Here is a 21,792-nt window from a genome sequence, read left to right on the forward strand (position 1 = left end):
TGGCGGTAGAGACTGAACAATGTATGTACGTGTATGGTGACCGTATGTTCCAAGCGGACCTTCGTTTACTCAGGTTCTGCAAATTCCACACAAAACCATTACACCCACTCCGAGTTGGCCTGGAGTCGATTTACGGAAAGCCCTTAATACTCAATTTTTACATTTTCTGTTTTTGGAGAATAATTTTGTAACACGTTAGATATGAAATGCTAGTTTTGGCCAATAGAGCCCTTAGAATCCGAGCTCTGCTTTCATGCTTGAAAAGCCTCTTCGATTGTGGCAGTAGGTTCTTGTCCTTTAGTCCTTGTCTACCTTTTTATTACGTTTAACATCTGGTTATCTCCTCACTGCTCTTCAACGGCTCAGTTTTCGTTCCTGAAACACTTACGCCATTCACGTACTATGGTTTCACTTTAGGCCTCCTTATCTAAGGTCTTTACTAACCTTCGATAAATTTCCGCAGCGATCTGTCCTTAAGGAACAAAAACGTGACTACTTAACGTTAACCTCTGAGATAAAAAGTATCTTCCTTTTAAGTTCTTTACTCTAGGGTAAATTCAGGTTTTTTTTTACAAGTTACCAAAAGATTTACCAGCTTACCCATCAGCTAATTTGTTTTTCTGCTAGTGGTGCGTAATTCAAAACTTTTCAATTTTAAAGTTATCTGAATTCGCTTGTAATAGTATATAATATATATCGATCAAAGCACGAAGTTCCAAGCTAAACATTCTAAGTTACCAGTTGTTTGTAATATACCCGCACCCATTGATACACGAATGTATGAAGGCTTTCTAAAAATCGATGTTCCATTGCTTCCTTTTAAGAGTCCAAGACAAATTGAACTGCTAATCTTCATCGTTCCTTAAATTGCTGTGATTCAACTTTAGTGAAAATCGTATACTATAATCTTAAGGTTAAAGAAAGGAATAATAGTCGAACAGTGAAATGCGTTTACTGAATTCGAGAGAGAGAGAGACGCGACCCCCTGTAAACTCACTTAGTTACGTGGTGTCTCGCAAATCATAGTTATACACTAGGATTTTCCGTGTAGGCTATCCGCACCTAGCACCCATCGAAGCTTGAAGGAACTCTGGTAACACAATGCTTTCTTGTGAACCCTGGTTAGTTCTGGTTCTTAGTATATATCGACGGGCTAATTTTAATAGAAATATATAGCCAAGCCGACAATCACCTTGGTTTAATCTCGGCGTCGCATAAGTCCTGTTTTGCACATAGTCACAGCTATTGGCTGTTAACAAAAATGTTGAGTCTAAAAATAACCTGGTGCAGGACCACAATTCGCAGGTCACCAGTATCGATCTGCTACAGCAAAAATAACGACAAAAACGCGCATCAAAACGAAGATCTAGAGACAGGAAAACTTCCCATTCAGCAATGACGTCTTCTTTGCTCTATATTCTAGCTAAATTTGTTACAGCGGTTCTTCTGTAGTTGAGATAAAGACGGAATAAGTTGAGCATAGCCCGACACGACATCTTCGACGATTTAGCGAGGTTCCAATTTCGTTCAACGTCAATCGACGTTTACATGCTAAAGGCGAACTGCGTCTGCTGTCACAAAGCTTTTTTCCGACATTAATCTATCCGTCTCGAGATTGGTTTATTTGTTCATTCGTTGATTTACTGCTACAGATATATGCTACTTCTACCGTGCGTAGCTTAGACCAAGGTAACGACGAGTGCAAACCCGTATTACAAACAACATGGGCAAATGCATAGTAAATGATGGATGTGTAGGCAACATGGCACAGCCAGAACGTGTGTCGTGCGTTTTTCCCTTTTCTAACCCGAGTTTTATCCCCAAGCATGGGTCCTCGTGCTTGTTATGGGGTCACCTGTGCTGACTGGGTCTGCGTGGGAGCTGAGGGGCATGCATCCTATGGCCCTCATTATATATGGTGCTGCCGGACCGCCGACGAAGTTTGTTTGTCCATGTTCGTGTGTGTGTGCACTTACTTCACAACGAACGTCTCTATCTGGGAAAAGGACGGTGTCCCCAAAGTTCGGCGGCGACGCCGACGACATCGGTGACGCACCGACCGAATGGCACCGACAGCTCAACGGGAACAATAACAACGGCAGCTGAAAAACCGTTGACCCCGACAGGGCAGCGGAGCTATCAGAGCCACCAAGGGCTGACTAGCTAACGGACGAAGCAACGGTCGCTAACGCTGCCGGTGATTGAAACGGTGACGCACAGGGCTTCTTAACGATGAGCTGCTAAGTCGTACAACGGATTCATCCCCGTTTGCTGGAGGCCAGCGAATCGGCTATATAGTTCATTGAGGGACCACTGACAAGACACGAGATGAATAGGAACGAGCTACAAAAGGGTACTTGTTGCATGACGCACTGCAATCGTTTTCATAAGCTGCCGTCGTCCACCAGTAATGTCGTATAGAAATGTCCAATTACTCATAGGCTTTTCCTTTTTCATTTTGTGCGCCAAACGTAGTTGCAGTTGACGCTCTTTCTACTCCTTGCTCAACAATCGCTAAGCTTCTAAACATTAAAGAGCAGTTCACATAACGATCTTTTCGTAAGACGTACTGCGTTTCATCATAGCGCGACACCACGGCACAGCGTCTTGCAGCCTATGGCTGAGCAAAGAGACAACTGTGCCCAAATTCGATAAAGAAACGTTCATGTGTTTGAGGTAGTATTTCAGCGATCAGTCAATTAACCCTACACACACGTTTTTTTTTCTTCGTTTTTATGAAAAGTTTATAAAATTCAAAAGCTCTTCCAGCGACGATAGGTAGGTGTGTGTATAAACTCAATATGTTAATGATAATTTATATGCATCGCATCGTGCGCATTAGCAGCAGAGATGACAGCCTGATTTTTTTGGGAAAATACTTTTTAGCTTATAGCGACAAAACTAGTTCGTTTATGATTTCGATTTACCTCATTTGCGTTATCGCGTCCGATTTAAGTTTGAATTTTCCACTGGGACAAAGCTAATTCGTAACCTACACGTTTCTTGTCGTTATAGGGTTCGGGACATAATGATGGTCTGAATGACATCTCTGACAAATGAGCTGTTTTTCTCTCTTGACATTGGAAGCGGCATAGGAAATTTACACTTTTATGCTTATAGCTACCTTTTCTGAGCATCGGTAGACTACTGAAATAAATGATAGTACGTATAGATGATAATCTTTAGTAGTATTGACACAAACCCTGCCGATATTTATGTGCGTAAATTAGAATTTACAGTTTATAATTAGGTGGCTTAGTGGCTGGTTAACTATATTTAATGACAGCTGCAGCGGCCGAGCTGAAAATTAACGTAAACACATGCTTACTGTCAGGCATAGTACTAATTACCATAAAATCGGCTTATATATATATATATATATATATATATATATATATATATATACGTTTGGGTGAGATGCGAGCAAAGGACGAATGAAATTTGGAGGTATTATGCGACTATATCGTATAGAGCAGGAGTATAGATAGCTATTTGCTGCAAGAACACCAACTAGTTAACCATTACTACAGCAAGCAATGTTATGTATGTTGCCAGATCGACTGCGATCGATATCTCAGGAGGGGCATACTGTCGTGTGTACGCATGCATGTCCATGTATTCTAGATTTCAGCACATGGACAAAACATTCACTTCCATCTATATCAGTCTGCTTGTCTGCAATAGATAAACAAGCAAACAATGCTACCAGCAGTGTACAAGATGGGCCTGGCAATGACGCTTGCATTCACCAAACTAATTCTTGTTGATTTACCCTGATCAATTGGTGAATTGGCTTGCTAGGTAAAGCTGGTGGCAGAATGCGCGCTTGGTTCCATGGTGCCGCTGTGAAATCAGTTCCGTTTCTTCATATAGTCGCAGATCGCCGTAAACGGTGCTTGTGATACCCTTAAGCTACCGGCACGCACCAGCGTATAGTGCATCGTACTGAAAATGCTCTGTAGTACTTGTTATAGAAGCACTACTATCCACGAGGCAATAGTTGCAGTTACGGAAAGGGTGGTTAGAGCGATGATGATGATGGTGGTGGTAAAGACATCGATCTGCAGCACGCCGTCCCAAGGGGTCGGCCAGTTACCTGAACGGAAATTCCCGCATAGCCAATAAAGGCAGTCGAACACACAAGTCTGCAGACATTACCGGGAGACATTACGGAAGGTTCAGTCGGCGTTATGGTGAAAACAGACATGCGAACAAGACCGCTTAGATAGTGACAATTGTGATACTGCATTGATGATGGCTGCCAGGGTGCTATTGACGTCGTCGAGGGCTAACGGCTTGGTAAGCCACAGCGCATGATTTGATGACGCGATTGTTGCCCTTATTACAATCGATATTGGAAAACAAGTAAAGCGGATCGCTTCACTTGTTTCCAGAGCTGGGGATGGCCAATCAATGGATGGGAATTTTGACTGCTACTGCCAACCTCCAACTGGCTATGCTTGCTAAGTACGGTTGAATGTCAAGCTTGACACAAAACTAACAGTTGTTCGAAATGGTTGCCACCGAGGCTAACGATGCCTATATTAGACCGACCTTCTGTAGGTGACGTATCGTCTATGACGCATAAGCTGCGGACACCGATCAAATGTTTTCCTTTTTCCCTATTTTTTACTAATGGCAAAGTATTTATATAGCTTAACAGAATTTATTATAGAGAAAAGCGGTAGTAGGCTTTTCAAATGGCCCAACTGTACGTTTCTTTTTTTTGCGGGTACAAAGAGCTATCAGTAGGGAAACGGGACGAATTCTACCATCAAATTTTATGTTATGCAGCCACGTAGCGATCCCGACGTAGCCAGTCTGACATACGGCTCCTAGATCAGCTTTAATAAAACTCACATAAATAAAAAAACACGAATAATAACAATAATCATTATCATCAGCAGCAGCAGCATCATAACAGCAGCAATTGCAACGTTACACAGTTCAGAAGTTTAGCCCGGTCAGCGCGATATAACGTACGCTCTATGTAGCAATAGTCGATGGCATCTCTTGCCGTTCCTTTGACCAGCCTACTCAAACAAAGGATTTGACTCTGAAAATTAAGAAATACCTCGGAAAAAAAGGACAACTGCCAGAGAGGCCCGTTTCAAGAGAATCGTATGTGTGTGCACACATGTACACTGTACCCACTTAAAGACTGCGCAGACAACGGCAGTTCTAAGTTTAACTAGTCATTTATAGAAATAGGATGACGAAGGCACGGCAAAACTTAATAAAGACTGACTCCTGATTTTTTTGCTGCCGCTTCTGCTGCGAGTTTTGTATTTATTCATTTGTGGCGATTTCATCGTCTTATCTCAACATGGCATTATTCCATTATTTCTTCATCACGCTCTTTTGCTCGGCCACTTTCTACCTATTGCGTCAGACCTGAAGTCGTTTCCGCCGCTACAGCGTCGCCCCTCCGATCATCACATCACATCACCTCTGCGCCGTAACATTCCACTTTATTTCGTATTTTACCTATTTCATGAACGCTTATTTTACTGTCTGCACGGAGCACGAGTAGCACGATGAATGGACTCGCTGGCTCGTTGCCTTCGATCCCTCCCTCTTCCTAGGTTAGGTTTGGCTTGCCTTTTCAATTTCTTTGCTACGACTACGATTACGACTGCTACTCGCGTTGACTTTCGTATTTTTTCTTGTCTATTTATCAATGAGGCGAAGGCGGAACGAGCAGGAATCTGCAAACGACTACTCGACTTGCTGTTGATTTTAGCGTCGTCTGCTGTCGAAGTCGACGGACGGTCGATTGACCATGGTAAATCTGACAGCCGCAAGCGGTAATAGACAAAAAAAAAGTCTTTACTGCGTCATTCATTGAATAAGCGTGAGTAGACGCCGAAGACGTTTGGCCTGAGTTCCGTCGAGGAGGTGGATAGGTAGTGGCTAGTTATTTGTTCTCCCTTCGCGAAAGCTACGACACGGCGCAGCAAGCCACCGCACGACAGTCAACGACGAAGAATAGCGCGTATTTTGAGATTCTCTGCGACCGAAAACTCAGTCTTTTTCTATTGCTGTCTTTTTCTTCCTTTGGATTTTGAATTTCGTAGGAGAATTCTTCTTGACGCTTTTCCTGCGTTTCTTGGTTTCGTTCAATCTTATTTACACGATGCGTACAGCAAGGTACAGAGCCAAACGATATAAACCCTGGCACGCGCTGTCGTAAAGATGCGTATTTTGTTTTACAATGAGAGGCACAAGCACACAGAGCCATATCTCGTTGAAGCAAAATATAAACGCACGCGCGCGCGCACGCACACACACACACGCAGACAAAAACGCATACAGGGATAGCAATACCATGCATTTTGACAGCACATTCTTTCACTTTCTCTCACCAAAGCACAAATCGGTTAGTTGATCTCTATTAACTTTCAACGTTTTTGACATTTTTGCCGTTATTACTGCTGCTATTGTTGCTGGTCCCTGCCGCTGTCGTTTCAACCCGATAATTATAACTTACCCATAACGTACAGTGCTCACAAGCAGACTCCCTAATCTCAGAGTAGAGACGAGTTTGTTGCTTATCTCATATCTACTTCTGGCTGTTTACGTCTAGTTAAACCTGCGCTAACGTTGCTACGGCTTATTGTCTTGGCTTCACTTTAGATGATGCTATTGTAAAATGAATTCATGATCGTATCATGCATTTAGCCGGTCTCGAATTGTACTATAGAGATCGGGTGACGATGCCGTGCACAATAGCGTACGTGTATGTAAAGTATGTGTGTCTATGAGCATTGTTTCGTTTAATATTCTAACAACTAAATTCATTACCTATTTTTGACTGCGTAGCTTTTTATTTGGGCTCTCCACTGCTTGTGCCGCTGCAGGTTTCTCTTCTGTTCATTTTGGTCACTTCCCGTCCATGATTGAACCTTGCTCGAAATTGTGCGCACGTACATTCAATCGACATCTCGAACCTGACTGGAACAGCCGACCATAGAGATGTTAACTTTTAGTAACATATAAATACATGTATATTTACAAAAAGGTAAGGTTCCTTGTTGTGTAAGCAGATAATGACAGATTACTTAATCATAGTTACTGCTGTCTTTCTGCCGGCGAATCGATCAAATAGGGGCAAGCAGTCGGGAAGGGGGTTACGTAAACGAATTTTAGTTGTCTTGACAGTTCTCGTCTGGGAAAGAAAAGGAGTATTACTGGGGCATTTTTGAGTTAGATGGCACGAACTACAACAATCTGGGGTATGACGGTGCAGACGCTCTCTATGGAGTAAATATATGTAATTTTTCTTTTATTAAAAACGCTAGCAAGGTTGGTTCTCATTGTCCTTTCCACGTGAACGCAGCAAAAGTAGACACGAGGACAGTATTCTTGCTGTTCTTTCTCTCACTTTCTACCATTTAGGAAAGTTTCTTTAGAAAACAGGTCTGGTTTTGTTTAGGCCGAAGGATTATTTTGGAATTATAGACCAGACAGGGTGGAGTGAGACAAAGAAGAAGAGTAGAGGAAAAGGCTTCTTGGATCTACGTGTAATAAAGCGAGAGAGAATGAAATAAAACTGAGACAAATCTAGAATGATAGTTGTTAGCGACTGAAACATTTTGCGGGCAACGACAATGACCTCTGCGTGCGCACAAACACTTTCTGGCCTTTAACCTAATCAAGGGTTTGCACAAGCGAAAACTCGCTATACTTAACTATATTGTCCTGTTACGTGTTTTTTTTTTATGGTGGGGCAACAATGCGATTCAGACACAAGGATTCTTTATAACCTTCTTAAAATTCTGTTTGCATTATTGCGCCTGCTCGCAGTGTTATCATCTATATCTGCTAAACTTGAAGAAAAATGGGCCTACAATCCCCTTGGAGGCTATCCTTGATCACCTAGCAGATTCGTCATTTATTGTATGAAATCGTTTTGCGAGAAGAAAACCCGCCGACTTACTTCGAAAATATTCGTATTTGGGAATAAAGTCGGAGCTATTTTTGCCTTATGGATAAAGCTAAAAATAGTAAATGTCTAATGCGAGCGATAGTGAGATCGGGCGATTACGTTTAAAATCTAACAAATGACCTGTCCTCTAAGCGCTCTAACTGTATGACAGTAATAATATATTTTCTGAAGCTGGATTTTTTATCGTTATCGTCATTTCCCCAGTAGCAGTAAGAAGACAGTGCGAGGACGATCTTGAAAAGGCCGTCTGTTTATATATATATGTAAATAGACGGCCGCTCTGTGTTGATTTAGCAGTGCAGCTGTTGAAGAGCTGTTACAGGGAAATTTCCTGTTTAACGTTCCTCTTAATTAGTACTTCTGTCCATTGGTAATACAGAAAAGCAGTTTAAATTATACGCGGCTAAATCGAATGGAATATATGTATTAAACCCATTCATGTTACGATACGTGCTGTGCAGTGAGCCTTTTCGTTGCAGCAAACATAGCACTAGATGAACGACGATCAATGAGGTGACTCATCTCCCTGCGCGAAAAAAGGCCCGTGTGGGCAATGTATTCTAGGCACATGATAAAATGTACAGACATGTTCGATCCAATTTTGAGTAATAAGGGTTGTAAATGCATGTTGAGGCGTACCCGCTGCATAAACGTCGAAGACTGATTTATATTACTGGCAGAATGGCTCCAGGCCTACGTGACATTGCCGACTTTTTCTCCACTCGCTTTTCAGCACCAGCATAATTTTAATGTCGGCAAGTTTGTTGTAGATGGCCAAGCGAGGTCCGCTGGCCGCTCGACGTGTTAGCCTTTTCACAATACGGTCGCCGTCGAACGTTCGTGTGATTATAGAATACTTTAAAAATTTGTCTTCAGTTCTAAGCGACCACATATTACAGTATCTACGTTCAGTCATATGAACGCGGAGGCTTAGTTTTAATCTTTGCGTTGGGGCCTGACGAGCCTGCAGCAGCTATTGCTGTCAGCTCCCATCGGCTCGAGTCATTCTGTGGGATGCGGCGTGAAACAGCCTGTATGCTTGTCCGACAATCTCTAGTTGCACGAACGAACGTGAGCGTACGCTTCGCTGAAGTCGGTGAGAAACTCTTCTGGATCACGGAGGCACGCGCACAGGCGACCGATAGCCGCAGCAGTTATGCACCAGTTCCATTCTATGCGGCCGGCCAATGTTCTCAGCCTATTGTCATGTCTCCGATAAGCAGCAGTAGCTGCCAACCCTATGCCATACACTATGGGTTAATAATAATAATAATGACGATATGAAACCAACCTTGCACTATATATATATATATATGAAAGGCATAGGGCAGGACTGGTTTGTTTCCATCTATAGGGCCGACTAGCGGGAGACTTATCACGTGAGCTGAACGCAGCGGGCAAGCAGAGTACTCATTTGTTGATATTATAGTGAATTTCTTGTATACCAACACCCGGCATTCTACAAAATTCCGAGCTTTTTCCAAATTTTCTACGGTGTTTGTTGAAAAGAAACGCCCAAGGCCCATCGTGACGGGATACCCCGGCAGCGGTAACAAAAAGAATGCGGTGTAGAAGCAATAGGCTCCTACTTATAGTAATAGTAATGTATGCGTGGCGTAGCTAGAAGTTAGTTGTGGCCTGGTCAATTTACACACGCTGAAAGCCCGTCGCAGACCAGCGGACGTTTCGGCATGCCATCGTCATGATAAACAGCTCGACGGGTGTTTTAATCTCTGTATATTGCAACCATGCGCAATAGGTAAGGTTGCAACAATGGAACCACAAAAACTGTATAAAAAAAACGAAAGCACGATGCTTGAATGGTCACCATATTTTCGATAGCGAGTTCAGCATTCAGAGGAAACAGTGAATCAGATCTAAATGTCCGTTAGGTCTACCATGTGAGGTCCACTTATTAAAAGGAAGTTGTCGCTGAGGGTTGATTAAAAGAGTCAATTTTTTAGTGGGGTCGACAGCAGGCTCTCGAAGTCTCCACCCTGATTCCGAATTATGGGTGCTCTCCTTTCGGGGAGGAATCGTGAGGGTTTTTAACCCCGCTATGAGTCATAGAGCAGTCGCCGTGCACAACGGGTAGCCTCGGCATCTGCGGCGGAAATCGAAATGCATAGCGGCAGCTGTTTCTATCCTGGTGCATTATTTGGCCATGAGTTCGATCTTAAATCTATCTAATGGAAGACAGTCACAGGGGTCTTAGAAAAGACAATAGTGGTTATTATTATGCAATGGCTCCATCAAGCCAGGCGACTAACGGTAAGCTTTATTACGCTTTTTTTTTAAACCAATCTCAATAACAAATAGCATGTGATGCACTGAACTAGCCAAAATCACAGTAAATTCGCATTTTGAATGCCACTTCAGACCCATACTCCTTTTAATTGTCGAAACTACCAGATTGATAAAGTGATTTTAGAGCAGAACGGACCTTTGGCAAAACGTTTTGTCCTTTACGCATTTTGAGAAGGTCTGGAAATGGAAACATTGATCGATACAGCTTTAAGGCACCTCGGTAGTTAGTATAACAACCATGTTGTTTCACAGCTAAAAAAAGAAAAATAGAACAGAATAGTAAAATTCATATGGTATCCAGCTCGCCAAATGGTGTCAGCGTACTAATAATATCTAATCGTTTTTGACGCTGATTTCTATATATTAGAGTGCTTTCTCTATCACCATCTTTACGGTCATTTCCGCTAGCTTGGTTGTCCCAGCAGCGCACGTAAACAAACGTACGCCGCTGGAGTGCGCCAGTAAAAAGGCGGGCAACAATACTAGGATCCAATGCCTGACATAAAATTGTAACAAAGTACACTCAGCTTAAATGTATTTTGTAATCCGCCAGAAAATCATGCCTTCTTCAGTTGCTCTGTGAAGCACTTTCCCTTCTCAATTATATAGTACAATGCGGTTTAGTTACCAAACAGTTGTGAAATTCGATGAGACATTGTATTACGGCGCCAATCGCACTCTTAGAATATTTATTGACCCAGGTAGAAGACCTACCGCCTCAGGTGTTAAAAAATGAATGTTTTTCAAATAGTCAATGTTACGTAAATTTGAAGTGGGCACATTTAAAGGAATTGCAAACATGGATGGATAGATGGCAAAATGACACGTGCTAATATAAAGGTCAAATTATCTTAAAAAAATAGAGCCTGATATCCTATTAATTTTACCCTCTCTGCTTGAATTACACCTAACTGTCGTTTACAATGATTCAAAACGTATGTTCGCTTCTATTAAATTTAATTCTACAAGACTGCATTGTTTTATGTAGGTTCGGCAGGATTAGCATTGAAGGTCCTGCGGTCGTATGCTCTCGCCAATCTAGGCCATCACGCTAAAATATAACTGCTGTGTATTCAGGTATGTGCCTAGCGCAAACCAAAACTTTGATGCTGGAAAGAAGTACAAACACTTTTTAGCTTTTCTTAAGATTAGAGGGTCAATATATGATATGGCGAAATTAGCAATAAAACTTTATCAGGAGAAAGGTAATTAAAAAATCTTGAGTCATCACATCAGATAACCATATCAGTAATTACATTATTAACTATATGATGAAGAGCTACATGAGTAGTTCTTACGCGCACACTACACCGCAGGAGATAGTAATCTCCTGCAGTGCGCCGCAACTTATACGGCACGGGATTTCTGCCACGATGAAAAATATTTTTTTCTATTTTCTTTCGGCTTTCCACTTCATGTCTCGTAAACATTCATCGACTTCGGCGCGTATTGCAGTTTTCCGTCTTTATACGAACAGAACACATATCGATTTACAGAAGATTCGTTACTTCCTCGGTTCGATTTAATGGTGGGGCCTGTTGCCGCCGATAGGCAGTAAACGATAAGCGAGCCCAAGCGCGATCATTGGAAACAACCGCAACGTCCGAGTTCACCATTCGATCGATCGCTATCTATAAATACCGTCACTGGGGCATCGAAGAGATGCCGTCGGAAAACGCGACAAGCTGCTTTGTTTCTACTGGCGGTTGTTTTTTCAGAAAATTTGACGAAATGCTCCGTTCCGATGTGCCGCAAACGTCAGAAGTGGAAGCATAAGACTGAAGTGGAGAAGGAACAGCAGTTTTGGCATACGCCAATGTCCGACACTTGCCATTACGTTCTAGATACGCCATCAGTGTATTAGACCCGCGCAAAAGTCGTTTTTCCTTAGAGAAAACGCTTGGCGCCTTCCTTTGTTCATGCTCAACTCCCACGATTTGCCTGTGGCCGCTTGTTTCCTGCTATAGCGTTAAAGCACACATCTTCACTTGAATGTCTATCTCGATATATATATATTTATATATGTAAAAGCATCGGACGCCTGATAGTAGTATAACTTTTTTTCAGTTAGCCATATGGTCACGATGTGTTCATTTAAAGAAATTTTGACGCGTGGTCGTGTACCTACGGGCATGCAGGGCTGTGACAGAAAAGGATTCTTCACTTTTCTCGAAAAGTATCGATGTTGAGTACCGAATTGTGCCATAACCGTCTATGTAAAACCGCTACACAGGAAATTTGTATAGGGATGGTTCTTACGAGGAAACCTGTTCGCGTATCGTTTGCCCAAACCTAGACCTAAACAGAAGAGCAAAATTAGTTCGAATTTGGAGCGTATATATAAGGCTTGCTCGCTTGGACAGGGCCATCAGCTCTCTCAATTAGACCCGAAATAAGAAAAAAAGTAAAATTTAATTTTAATCTCATTAGTAGATAAAGTTAAATCGTATCGTCTTAAAAAAATTTCTTAAAATACATAGAGCATGAAAGCGAGTTAGCATGGTGGAAACAATTACGGCAATCCAAACTTAATTGTACTCGCATGAGTACATGGAACAAAGCTTAGATATTTAGAACTGTTTAAACCTCAACGAGTTTAACATAATGAGAAAGAAACTTCCTTTAATACAACAGACAAGCACTGAAAAGAAACTTATTTATCTATAATGATTTATAGTAATCTGTAATAACTTACAATAATTCATTTGGCGTGTACGTGCGTTTCAGAATAAACGTTTCATGGTGTATTATTCCGGCAGTGCCTAACACGCCCTGCTAGAAAGTAACTACAAATTACAGAATCATAGCACTAACGATAATAATGAAAAACAGCGGGAAATCAATTTGAGATCTAGCCCTATTGCATTGTCGTACAATGTTGATACCATCAGCGATATCCGTCTATGCGCCCTATACCATAGTTGTTCTCTGCATATTGCGGTAGCCAGTTTATTTAAGGGTCTATTTTCTGTATTCTATACATTGATTTAGGTGCCGTAGGATAGAAGAATGAATAAATGACGAAAATAAAAATTCAGGACGAAAAGGGATACATCAAATGATATCATACGGGAATCACATCAATGGTAGATAGATATTCTGGGCAGCATCTGCACGCACCCATCAAAGCTTTACTGGGCATATAAAGCGGACGTGTCATCTTTTGGAACTGTCAAGAAACCTAAACCTATTAGGAGCATGATTAGGCATATATATATATATATATATATATATATATATACAAGTAAAATTGACAACTCCTACCAGAGAGGCGCACATTTAGTTTTTGTTAAATTCGAGTGATTTAAAAAAAAGAAAGAAAGAAAGAAGCGCCTATCATCAAAGTATGGCCTTTTCTAATTCAGATTTACGTTTTCTTACTACCTTAGCTTACTAAACTTTTCACGTTGGTGTCAATGGCTGTTGACCGACATGTTATGCACGTATGTCAATATTTGCGTCTATGGCAGAGCAAGCAATTACATTCAAGCCAGGCCAGAAGCAACAGAAGTTTCTTTCTAACCCTTTTGCGCCTCATAATAATCGATTTATTTCGAACAGCCGCGTAATCAAAGTAAAAACTCCACTATCGAGAAATGCTAATTCGGATAGTCATATATAACGCGCCCAATGGATTCTTTAGGCATCAAAGTCTAGTTTTTCGTGCTGGGTTGTGAGCGTCATTGGATTAGTCAGAAAGGTCGTAATTTTTTCGACCTCTTTGTTCTTCTGGTTATATATGATACATTTAGCATGGTTCTCGTACTTTGTGCGTACGTGTGGAGAGGCTGGTCCAGAAGACCCCAACAGTGGCAAACGCTTGCTGTGTACGCCCAGCAAAAGGTGACCGGTGGTAATGACTCGGCCCTGTTACATTAAGGTGGTCCAGTATACTTATTTATTTAGAGCCCAGAATAAACAGCCGACCCTTTTTATTCAGGTTATTTATACAGTTTGCCCTTTTTATTTCGAAGAAAGTTTTCTGAGAATAGCTTTGAAAGCCTTGACACTTGTATATCCAGCAACTGATATGAGCAGGGTCATAAATCCGCTTATCGATGGTTTGTTGCAATGTAACCTCGATTTGAATCATAGCTAGGTTCTTCACGTACAAATGCCTAGGTACCAAAAAGAACGAAGATATAATAACGTTTTATATAATGGAGTCTATTACTACCGACTATTGATAGTGAAAGAAAGTCCGTCATAGATATACCCAAATGCCTGGCCAACGATACTGAATGATGTGTAAAATACCAAGACTCGTTAAATTACAGTTTTATAGTACACCATTTAAATAAAATTTATGTTCAGACCATTTAGTCAACAGTGTTTCTTACGCAATGTGAATAAGATTTTTTAGAGCATATCTAAAATAAACATTTTTTATTTTTACGATATTCCAGGATTTACCGAGTTATGGCTTCACCTAGAGCAATTGGCTAAGAGGGAGCGACTGTAGAGCCAACAGAACGGTCAGCTTTTGTGATCAGATCGGAATAGTCCATGTGACCAATATGAATACAGATGAGCACAGTATAAGCTGAAATAGATGTCAAATTGGCTAGGAAGCTCGTCTATTGCGAAATTATCAGTTGAGGTCATACAAAAAGTGGGTTGAAATATCGGACGAAATGCAGACGCACATCACTGCAACCTTAATATACGCGCTATGTACATAATATTCGTTTTGTCCGTTGATTCCTTTCAGAATGTCCTGACTAGTTAAATCGTTGGGTGTGAGGAGAAAATGTCGGGTTTAGGCCCCGCAACGGCCGGGCCCCCGAGCTCAGGGCCAGCTGCCCCAGTGAACGCTAGCCGTCTTTCAAAAATTATTGGCGGCCTACAAATGCCAAGTGTCGTTAATGGGTTCTCAATTGGTATCACTAATGAGCTTCACCAACGACAGTTACAAACGAAACTGCAATCACATCAGCAGCAATCTACACAACAACAACGAACCCCGCAGGTCCCTGGTCCACCGTCGACACCCGTCGTTCAGATAACGTCGCCACAAGCCGCGTTTAAGCATCTGATGACGCCCAGGTGTACGATGTCAATCACGAGAACAAAAGGATTACTCAATGCTCCTGGACAAAATAATTGTTTCCTGAACTCCGCTGTTCAGGTAGGTGTGAAGACATGCATCGCCATTGATCATTTAAAGGCTTGACAAACTAACAATTGCCCATTATATTACTAAGTCTGATTTAATCATGGCTAATATGTCTGTTATTAAGGAAAAAAATTATCGGCATGTTTTTAGCAGTCGACATAGAGTAAAAGAGTAAACAGACAGAGAGAAGGAGAGATGGAGGGCTGTTATTTCGTCAGACACGGTTCACACGTAGAGTTTTACTTTCACTTGGGACTTGATTTGAGCGCAAAAATCGTTAGTATCTGCATGAACTCCTCGAGGGAGATCGACTAGGTAACAATAATTCGATGTTTTTCGTTTCAAGATATGCCTGGGACGCTGGCACTGCTTTAGGTATTATGCTTTCTTAAATTTTCGGAGTTGTTAATGCTTCTTGTAACGTCATCACTGGCGTTCGTGCTAGATAAAAACGAATTTAATAGATCTTCGCATTCGTTCCTTTCCGACGGCCGACAGACGCCTTGTCATAGTTATTATGGAAGAATACTCTCTATTTTATGGGATAACGATGTACCTGCGTGATTTTCTGTGTAATGCGAGCTGATCATCTATACCTCCCTAAAATTTACTAGATTGGTCTCACTTTGCATCGGCAGTCGAAACGGGCCTATTAAGGTGAAATTGCATCATAGCGCGAGTGCAAATCAGCCGAAGTTTATGTGGCCTGTTTCAGATCACGATGTTGCCGTCGTTATTATAGTTACTTATGTCGTCGTCACTATCAAAACTGATTTATATAGAGTAATTAATGATAGTAATAATTTGTCATAGCAATAACGTTACTAATTTCCGCAGTTTTCGTTGACGATACGTCCGAGAAGCTGTGCCGCTTCACCTAAGATTATTATAGAAGTTCGCACGGTGGAACATCAGTGACTCTTAGCTAGCCACTACAGACGCGATATGTATGCGTATAGCTCAACGCCAAAACGTATTGGTCACGACGGCATTTTGCCTCGTCGTCTGCTAGAGGTTTGTTACATATTGTAGCTATATTGCAACATCGTAGAAAGCTTGTGTACCAGAGAGGCAACAAAAGCTGTACTATTGAAACAGATAAACGCAAAGAGAAATCGAACGGTATTGGCTGAGTCCATATATTATTATTATATTGTTTTCGTCATGAATCAGCAAGTTCACCCTGGTTTCTCAACTGATTCGTTGGTGTCCGCGATGCATGTTGATATAATACGTTTAACTCCAGGGAAATACTTCTTCTAGGGAAGGCTACTTCAGTATCTAAGCTGATCGTTTAGCAGAATCGGAAGGCATAACCCGAAATCTCCCGTAGTTGACGTACGGCAACAGTGTACCTGCTACTGAATGTAGGCTCCGGTTGGGCTGTGTAATACTAATGAGCGAGCGATTAAGGCATCGTTTCGAAGCGGTCGCTGCACAGGAGCGTGAACTTTAAGTTCATTCGATTGTGGGGAAGCTAATCAATTATTTGGGCTAAATTAACCCATTTTTTTTAGATATCGCGTAATTGACCTTTGCAGTGGGCCATTAGATACATGAACTTGGAATTATAGCATAGCGATACAAGTAAGGTAATTTGTCAAAGAAAAGAATGGCTGAAACAGCAGAGACTACATATGGAGAGCAAACTAATCAAAATACCTTTATAGCATCGGAACCCCGACATCGGCTGCATCCCTATTCGACTTCCATGATTATTTACCAAACCTATTCTCTGTTGTAGCACGTCTGGTTCTTTACGAACTCCGTAAGCATGCGAATACTGGCCGCTGCCTGTGCATCTAATCGTTTATTGTTAGCAATGCCATGGCTAACGTTGGTAATCCTTGAGGAGTTGTCGCTTGGGCAAAAGAATCTATTGAATCGGACGACTATAACACTCCAGTTTAAAAGCTCATGAGCCTTTTTTTTTTCGATTTATTTCTGTACGCTTCGCTCAGAAAATGTTGTCCCTCTCACAAAGCTATATGATATCATCTGCTTGTCCTTTTCAATTTGATTGTTCTCACGGGCGCAATCTTTTTGCTTTTCTAGAATTTTTCTTTATCACCATACGTACCCTTAGACGATTCGCTGTTCATTATAGCGGCTTACCACGAGCTACTTATATATAGTACCTATATCTGTTTTTGGTCTTTCGATACGTCTTGATCTTGCTTGGAAGATGTTGATTTAATGACTGCAAAACTAGCCTAGACGGCCAGAGCCACTGGCATGCTTTGCGAGTAGACACACGAGCTGTACGTTAGTGATGTATTATCTTCTATTGTAATGGAAACACAACACGGCTGGTTACATAACAATGCGTTCGTATTTAAAAAAAAAAAAAAAAAAAGATACGTCTGTGGTCATGGTTTGGGTAGTATCCTGAGAGATGGGTTTCGGATTGTTTCAAAAATGGTAATCGGCCGTCGATCAGATGTAAGTCGCGTGTGTTTGATATGTGTAGACCAGGATACGATACCGAAACGGGCGATGCATGTATATGTTTACGATAGTTTATGTAAGGGCCGTCTAACACGATATAAGATATATTGCGAAGGCCACTACTGAGATTTACGAGAGCCATTGTATAAATTTACATTTCTTGCATTTTGAACAAGGAAAATATTATTAGCGCTCTAGTAAGATAACTTTAGCGAGGATTTAAGTACCAGGAAACTAGCCCCGAGTTTGCATCCCTGAAGTCGTGCGCGGTAGGCTGATCTGACAATATCAACCTAAAGGCTGAACGGTAATTAGCGCATTTAGTGGACACGATTGTTTACCATAAAAAAAAACAAAAATTAAGAGGTGATTTGTTCTGCACACCGTTTTTTGTGAAAGCTATTTCTACTCCCGGGTTATTGATGACTGCGCTTCCCATAATTCGGACGTTAGTATAATTATTTCAATGGTGTAGATCAAGTAAACGATTTAAACTAGCATCACATTCAATAGTCGGCATTCAACGAGTATTTCTATCATTATAATGTGAACCTTGCTCCGTAAAGGTGTTGGACTGTACTTCAAATAGAAACCGCTCTACACCAAAGTAACATTGTTCTTTTCACCTTCCGCCTGTCTTGTGTAGCCGAGCGTGCATGTGCACGCTCTGTTGCACATGATACACAACGAACGAACCGCACTAGCGTCAAGCATGCACGTGTGAGCTTCTTGCTGCCTTGGAAGGGTTCAACGGGTTATTCAGCGTGCGCCGGATTATATCCTGTTCCTTCAAGCGAAATATCGTCGTGCACACGTCAGAGTTGCTACCAGGGATCAAAGCAATGCGGAATACAAGAAGAACTTAAGCTGAGGTACCCATGCAGGCTCAGAGGACTCTGACGGGTGACAGAAGAATTCACAGGCCGAAATGTCATGAATCCTTTTGCACTCGCGAGCACTGCTAGGACTTCCCTCTGAAAGGAAATGGCTGCCGTAAGCAATGTTTAATGCAAGTTTCGGCCTGTGGCATCTCCTTGGTTAGAAAAATAAAGAAGCTAGACGTGCCAGGCACCCACGTGACAAGGACTCATTAGGATTGGTCTATAACAAGCGGGTGCAGCACCCGAAGTATTCTAGGAGAAAAAAAATCTCCTTCAACACGACTCGAACAGTAGGTCCGTTGGTTCCGTCGGACTAACGACAAAGTAATTCATCGAATATAGCACGATTGTTTGTTAACCTCAAAGCTATCGAGCATTGGAGCTCGCTTAAGCCGTGTGGAAAAACCCTGCGCACAAATCCAATCTAGTTAAACAATTAACATCGTATTAGGTGTGATGTTACCGACAAATGATCGCGGTATTTATTGTATTAGGACAGTGGCGGTAGCAGTGGCTGAGTCTGGTACCTGAGGGTTGTTATGGCACTTTCTCGCCTTCTGTGTGGCTGAGTGCAAAGATCAATGATTTTTATTTACTTATGGAAGCAGTAACTTTAGAGTTATGTGCGTTCGGACTTTATACATACGGTACAAACGTGCGGGGACCGTGTGAGATGCAGCTGTAACCTCGCAGTCCACATCTATGTGTTTCCAGGTTGTGGAAACTCATGCAGCCTTTAACACGAAACGCTTTACGGCCTAGTGGGCATTTTTAGAGAGTAAATAAAGGAAATTGAGCACCGCAATCGTCTCTTTTACGCAGCAATATTTGTCCATTCCTGCTCTTTAATGTCGTCCAGCGGCCGTTACAGCACAATAGCGCCGGGTTTTCTTTTGAACGATATCTATGTTCTGATTTTGGATATTGAGCTATTGTATGATGTTGCCGATATTTTTTCGTCTGTGTCATTTCGTTCCATCCCCTCATTTCGAGCTACTTATAGCAGCGATCAGCGCTATTGCCATACAAGTTGTTGGTTCAAAGCTGCTCGCTGTTCCAGAGCTGGCTATTCTACTCTACTGACGAACTGTCTTCGGATTCGGTGGCAAGCGCAGGTGGCATCGGTGGGACAGTGGCACCTCGATCCTCTACCGTTTTGCTTCCTTCAGTTCCCTTTGCGTCTCTGTTTTCGCTTCATTCGCGTTTATTCGATTTCGTCCATTCGCGGCGTTGTCGCTGTCGTCTTCTATTTCATCTTCTCGAGTTCTGTTTCGATGGAACATGCCACTTTTGCAGCTACATTTGCGCTTGGGTTTGAATCTCGCGCTACACCGCCGGTTCGATGCTCTGACGACGGCTACGCTGTTGATAATGGCAGCGATGATGATTATGGTCATGCTTGTTGCAACAGTCCGCAGGCAGCCAACGTATTGACTGCTTTTGTGTTTACCTCTTCGATGCTGAGAAAAACGGCATCGTCGACAGCTACAGCAGCAATAGTGGTGGCAGCAGTAGCAGTAAAAGAGACTCGCGACAACTCGACTCGATATGGGTCGGGTAGAGGGCCGTCAAAACATTAACAGAGCGCGCCGACAGACGGCAGACATAGTAGATATGGACGATTGCGATGACGGCGACAACAGCAGGCTCACACATTCCCACTAGGGGACAGACGGGCAACGTTGTCCATCATTTCGTATGCAGCATTTGCTGCAGATACGGCCTTGCTGATCTAACGACTGCTGCTGTAGATGTCAGCTGTCACTGCCGTTACTCTGGCCGTCGATGTCTACCGCTGCAACTTCGGTTTGTTTCCATGTCCAAGCCCAAACCCAGCTTGTAATCATCGTCATCGCTATTATTATTTTTACTATTGCTGTTATCTCGCTCGCTTTGCCTAACTATTATTTCTGCTATTCTAACTGATAAACTAGTTAGTTGAAGTTCAATTCAATTTTTAGTGGTTTACTGGCACCCAGCCCAACGGCGCCAAGGTACACAGAACCAGACGATCGGACCAACTACGGCTTCAGAGCCGGCAAGAGTGAGTGCGAAAAGTTTAACGATTTTGACAACGTTCAGTGACTGTTTGCCACGCGTGCTCGGTTCTTTCTCCCTCCACTGTGTACCCTATAAGTGGGCTGTATTTTCCTTTAACGAGTTCTATGGAACTCGAATTTTAGGCCTAATGCGGCTGTAGTCCGACAACACAGTACCCGGTACAAAGGCGACGCGCGACCGCCTGAATAATAGCGATGTTCCTCGACTTCTTTCGTTTTTGATTCTATATAACGGTCTTATAGTTGAACTCTGCAACTCAGTAGTCTACTACCAGTAATGCTAGAGACGAAAGGTGTCATTTCACTTCACTTAGCTGTTAATTTCCACTACACCGAATTCGCCGTATTAGATAAGGCTCACGACCGTAAGGCACACGACCTAAAACGATCGACCACAGCCTGTGCGCGTGAGTGTATCTGAATGGAAGTCGTTCATTATCCGATGATGTACAGTCAGCCATGAAATGCAACGACTGGCCAGACCACTGGTTTGACGGGGCTCGTAGTTCTAGTAGTCAGTTGTCTAGGAGCGCTGATTTGTTCGGCATCAGCAACACCGCCGTGACCGGGGAAAAACGTCGCTGAATGTCCGGTTGCGCCAAAAAGAATAGAGGACGGGGACTTCAGCCTGGAAGCAAAAGAAACTGCGTACAATAGAAGGAAGACTACGTTAACGAAAAGAGTACGATCAGCGATTCGGGACCCGGTCCATGGCCATTTGGCGTCGTCTTGACCATGTCCCCTGGGCGCTACCATCAAACGTTACACATAAACAACCAGCAAAAACATGCATTGATATTACTGAAACTACCCACAAGGCTACAGAACAGATCATTGGTGAAGTGTACTAGGTTCCTTTTTATATTCAATGACTAACTGATTACAGGCTGTTCTGATGAATAGGGACTCTATCGATTCAGAGACAAAAAGAAACGCGAAGTCGTCAGACGATTGTAAGTCCATGGGATCGTTTCGGGGCATCATGGCGGTCCGCGCCGCATATTCCACTACCTTAACTGTATAATACTTATA

General features: G+C 42.4%; 1 protein-coding gene across 2 annotated transcripts in view; it reads left to right on the plus strand.

Moving 5' to 3' along the window:
* The window catches only part of ec (ubiquitin specific peptidase echinus), an 86,580-nt gene that overhangs the window by 29,681 nt on the left and 35,107 nt on the right, over window positions 1-21,792 (plus strand). The window contains exons 1-3 of one of the 2 annotated variants that reach the window (XM_022846915.2): window positions 11,217-11,332; window positions 14,662-14,730; window positions 14,967-15,383. In XM_022846915.2, the coding sequence (XP_022702650.1) occupies window positions 15,006-15,383 (378 nt within the window). In that variant the 5' untranslated portion in view covers window positions 11,217-11,332; window positions 14,662-14,730; window positions 14,967-15,005. Of the gene's footprint in view, window positions 1-11,216; window positions 11,333-14,661; window positions 14,731-14,966; window positions 15,384-21,792 lie in introns of those variants that run through there. The other variant, XM_022846916.2, reaches the window with a different exon arrangement.

Source organism: Varroa jacobsoni, unplaced genomic scaffold, assembly GCF_002532875.2.
Source record: "Varroa jacobsoni isolate VJ856 unplaced genomic scaffold, vjacob_1.0 scaffold_1262, whole genome shotgun sequence".
Classification (NCBI taxonomy): domain Eukaryota; kingdom Metazoa; phylum Arthropoda; class Arachnida; order Mesostigmata; family Varroidae; genus Varroa; species Varroa jacobsoni.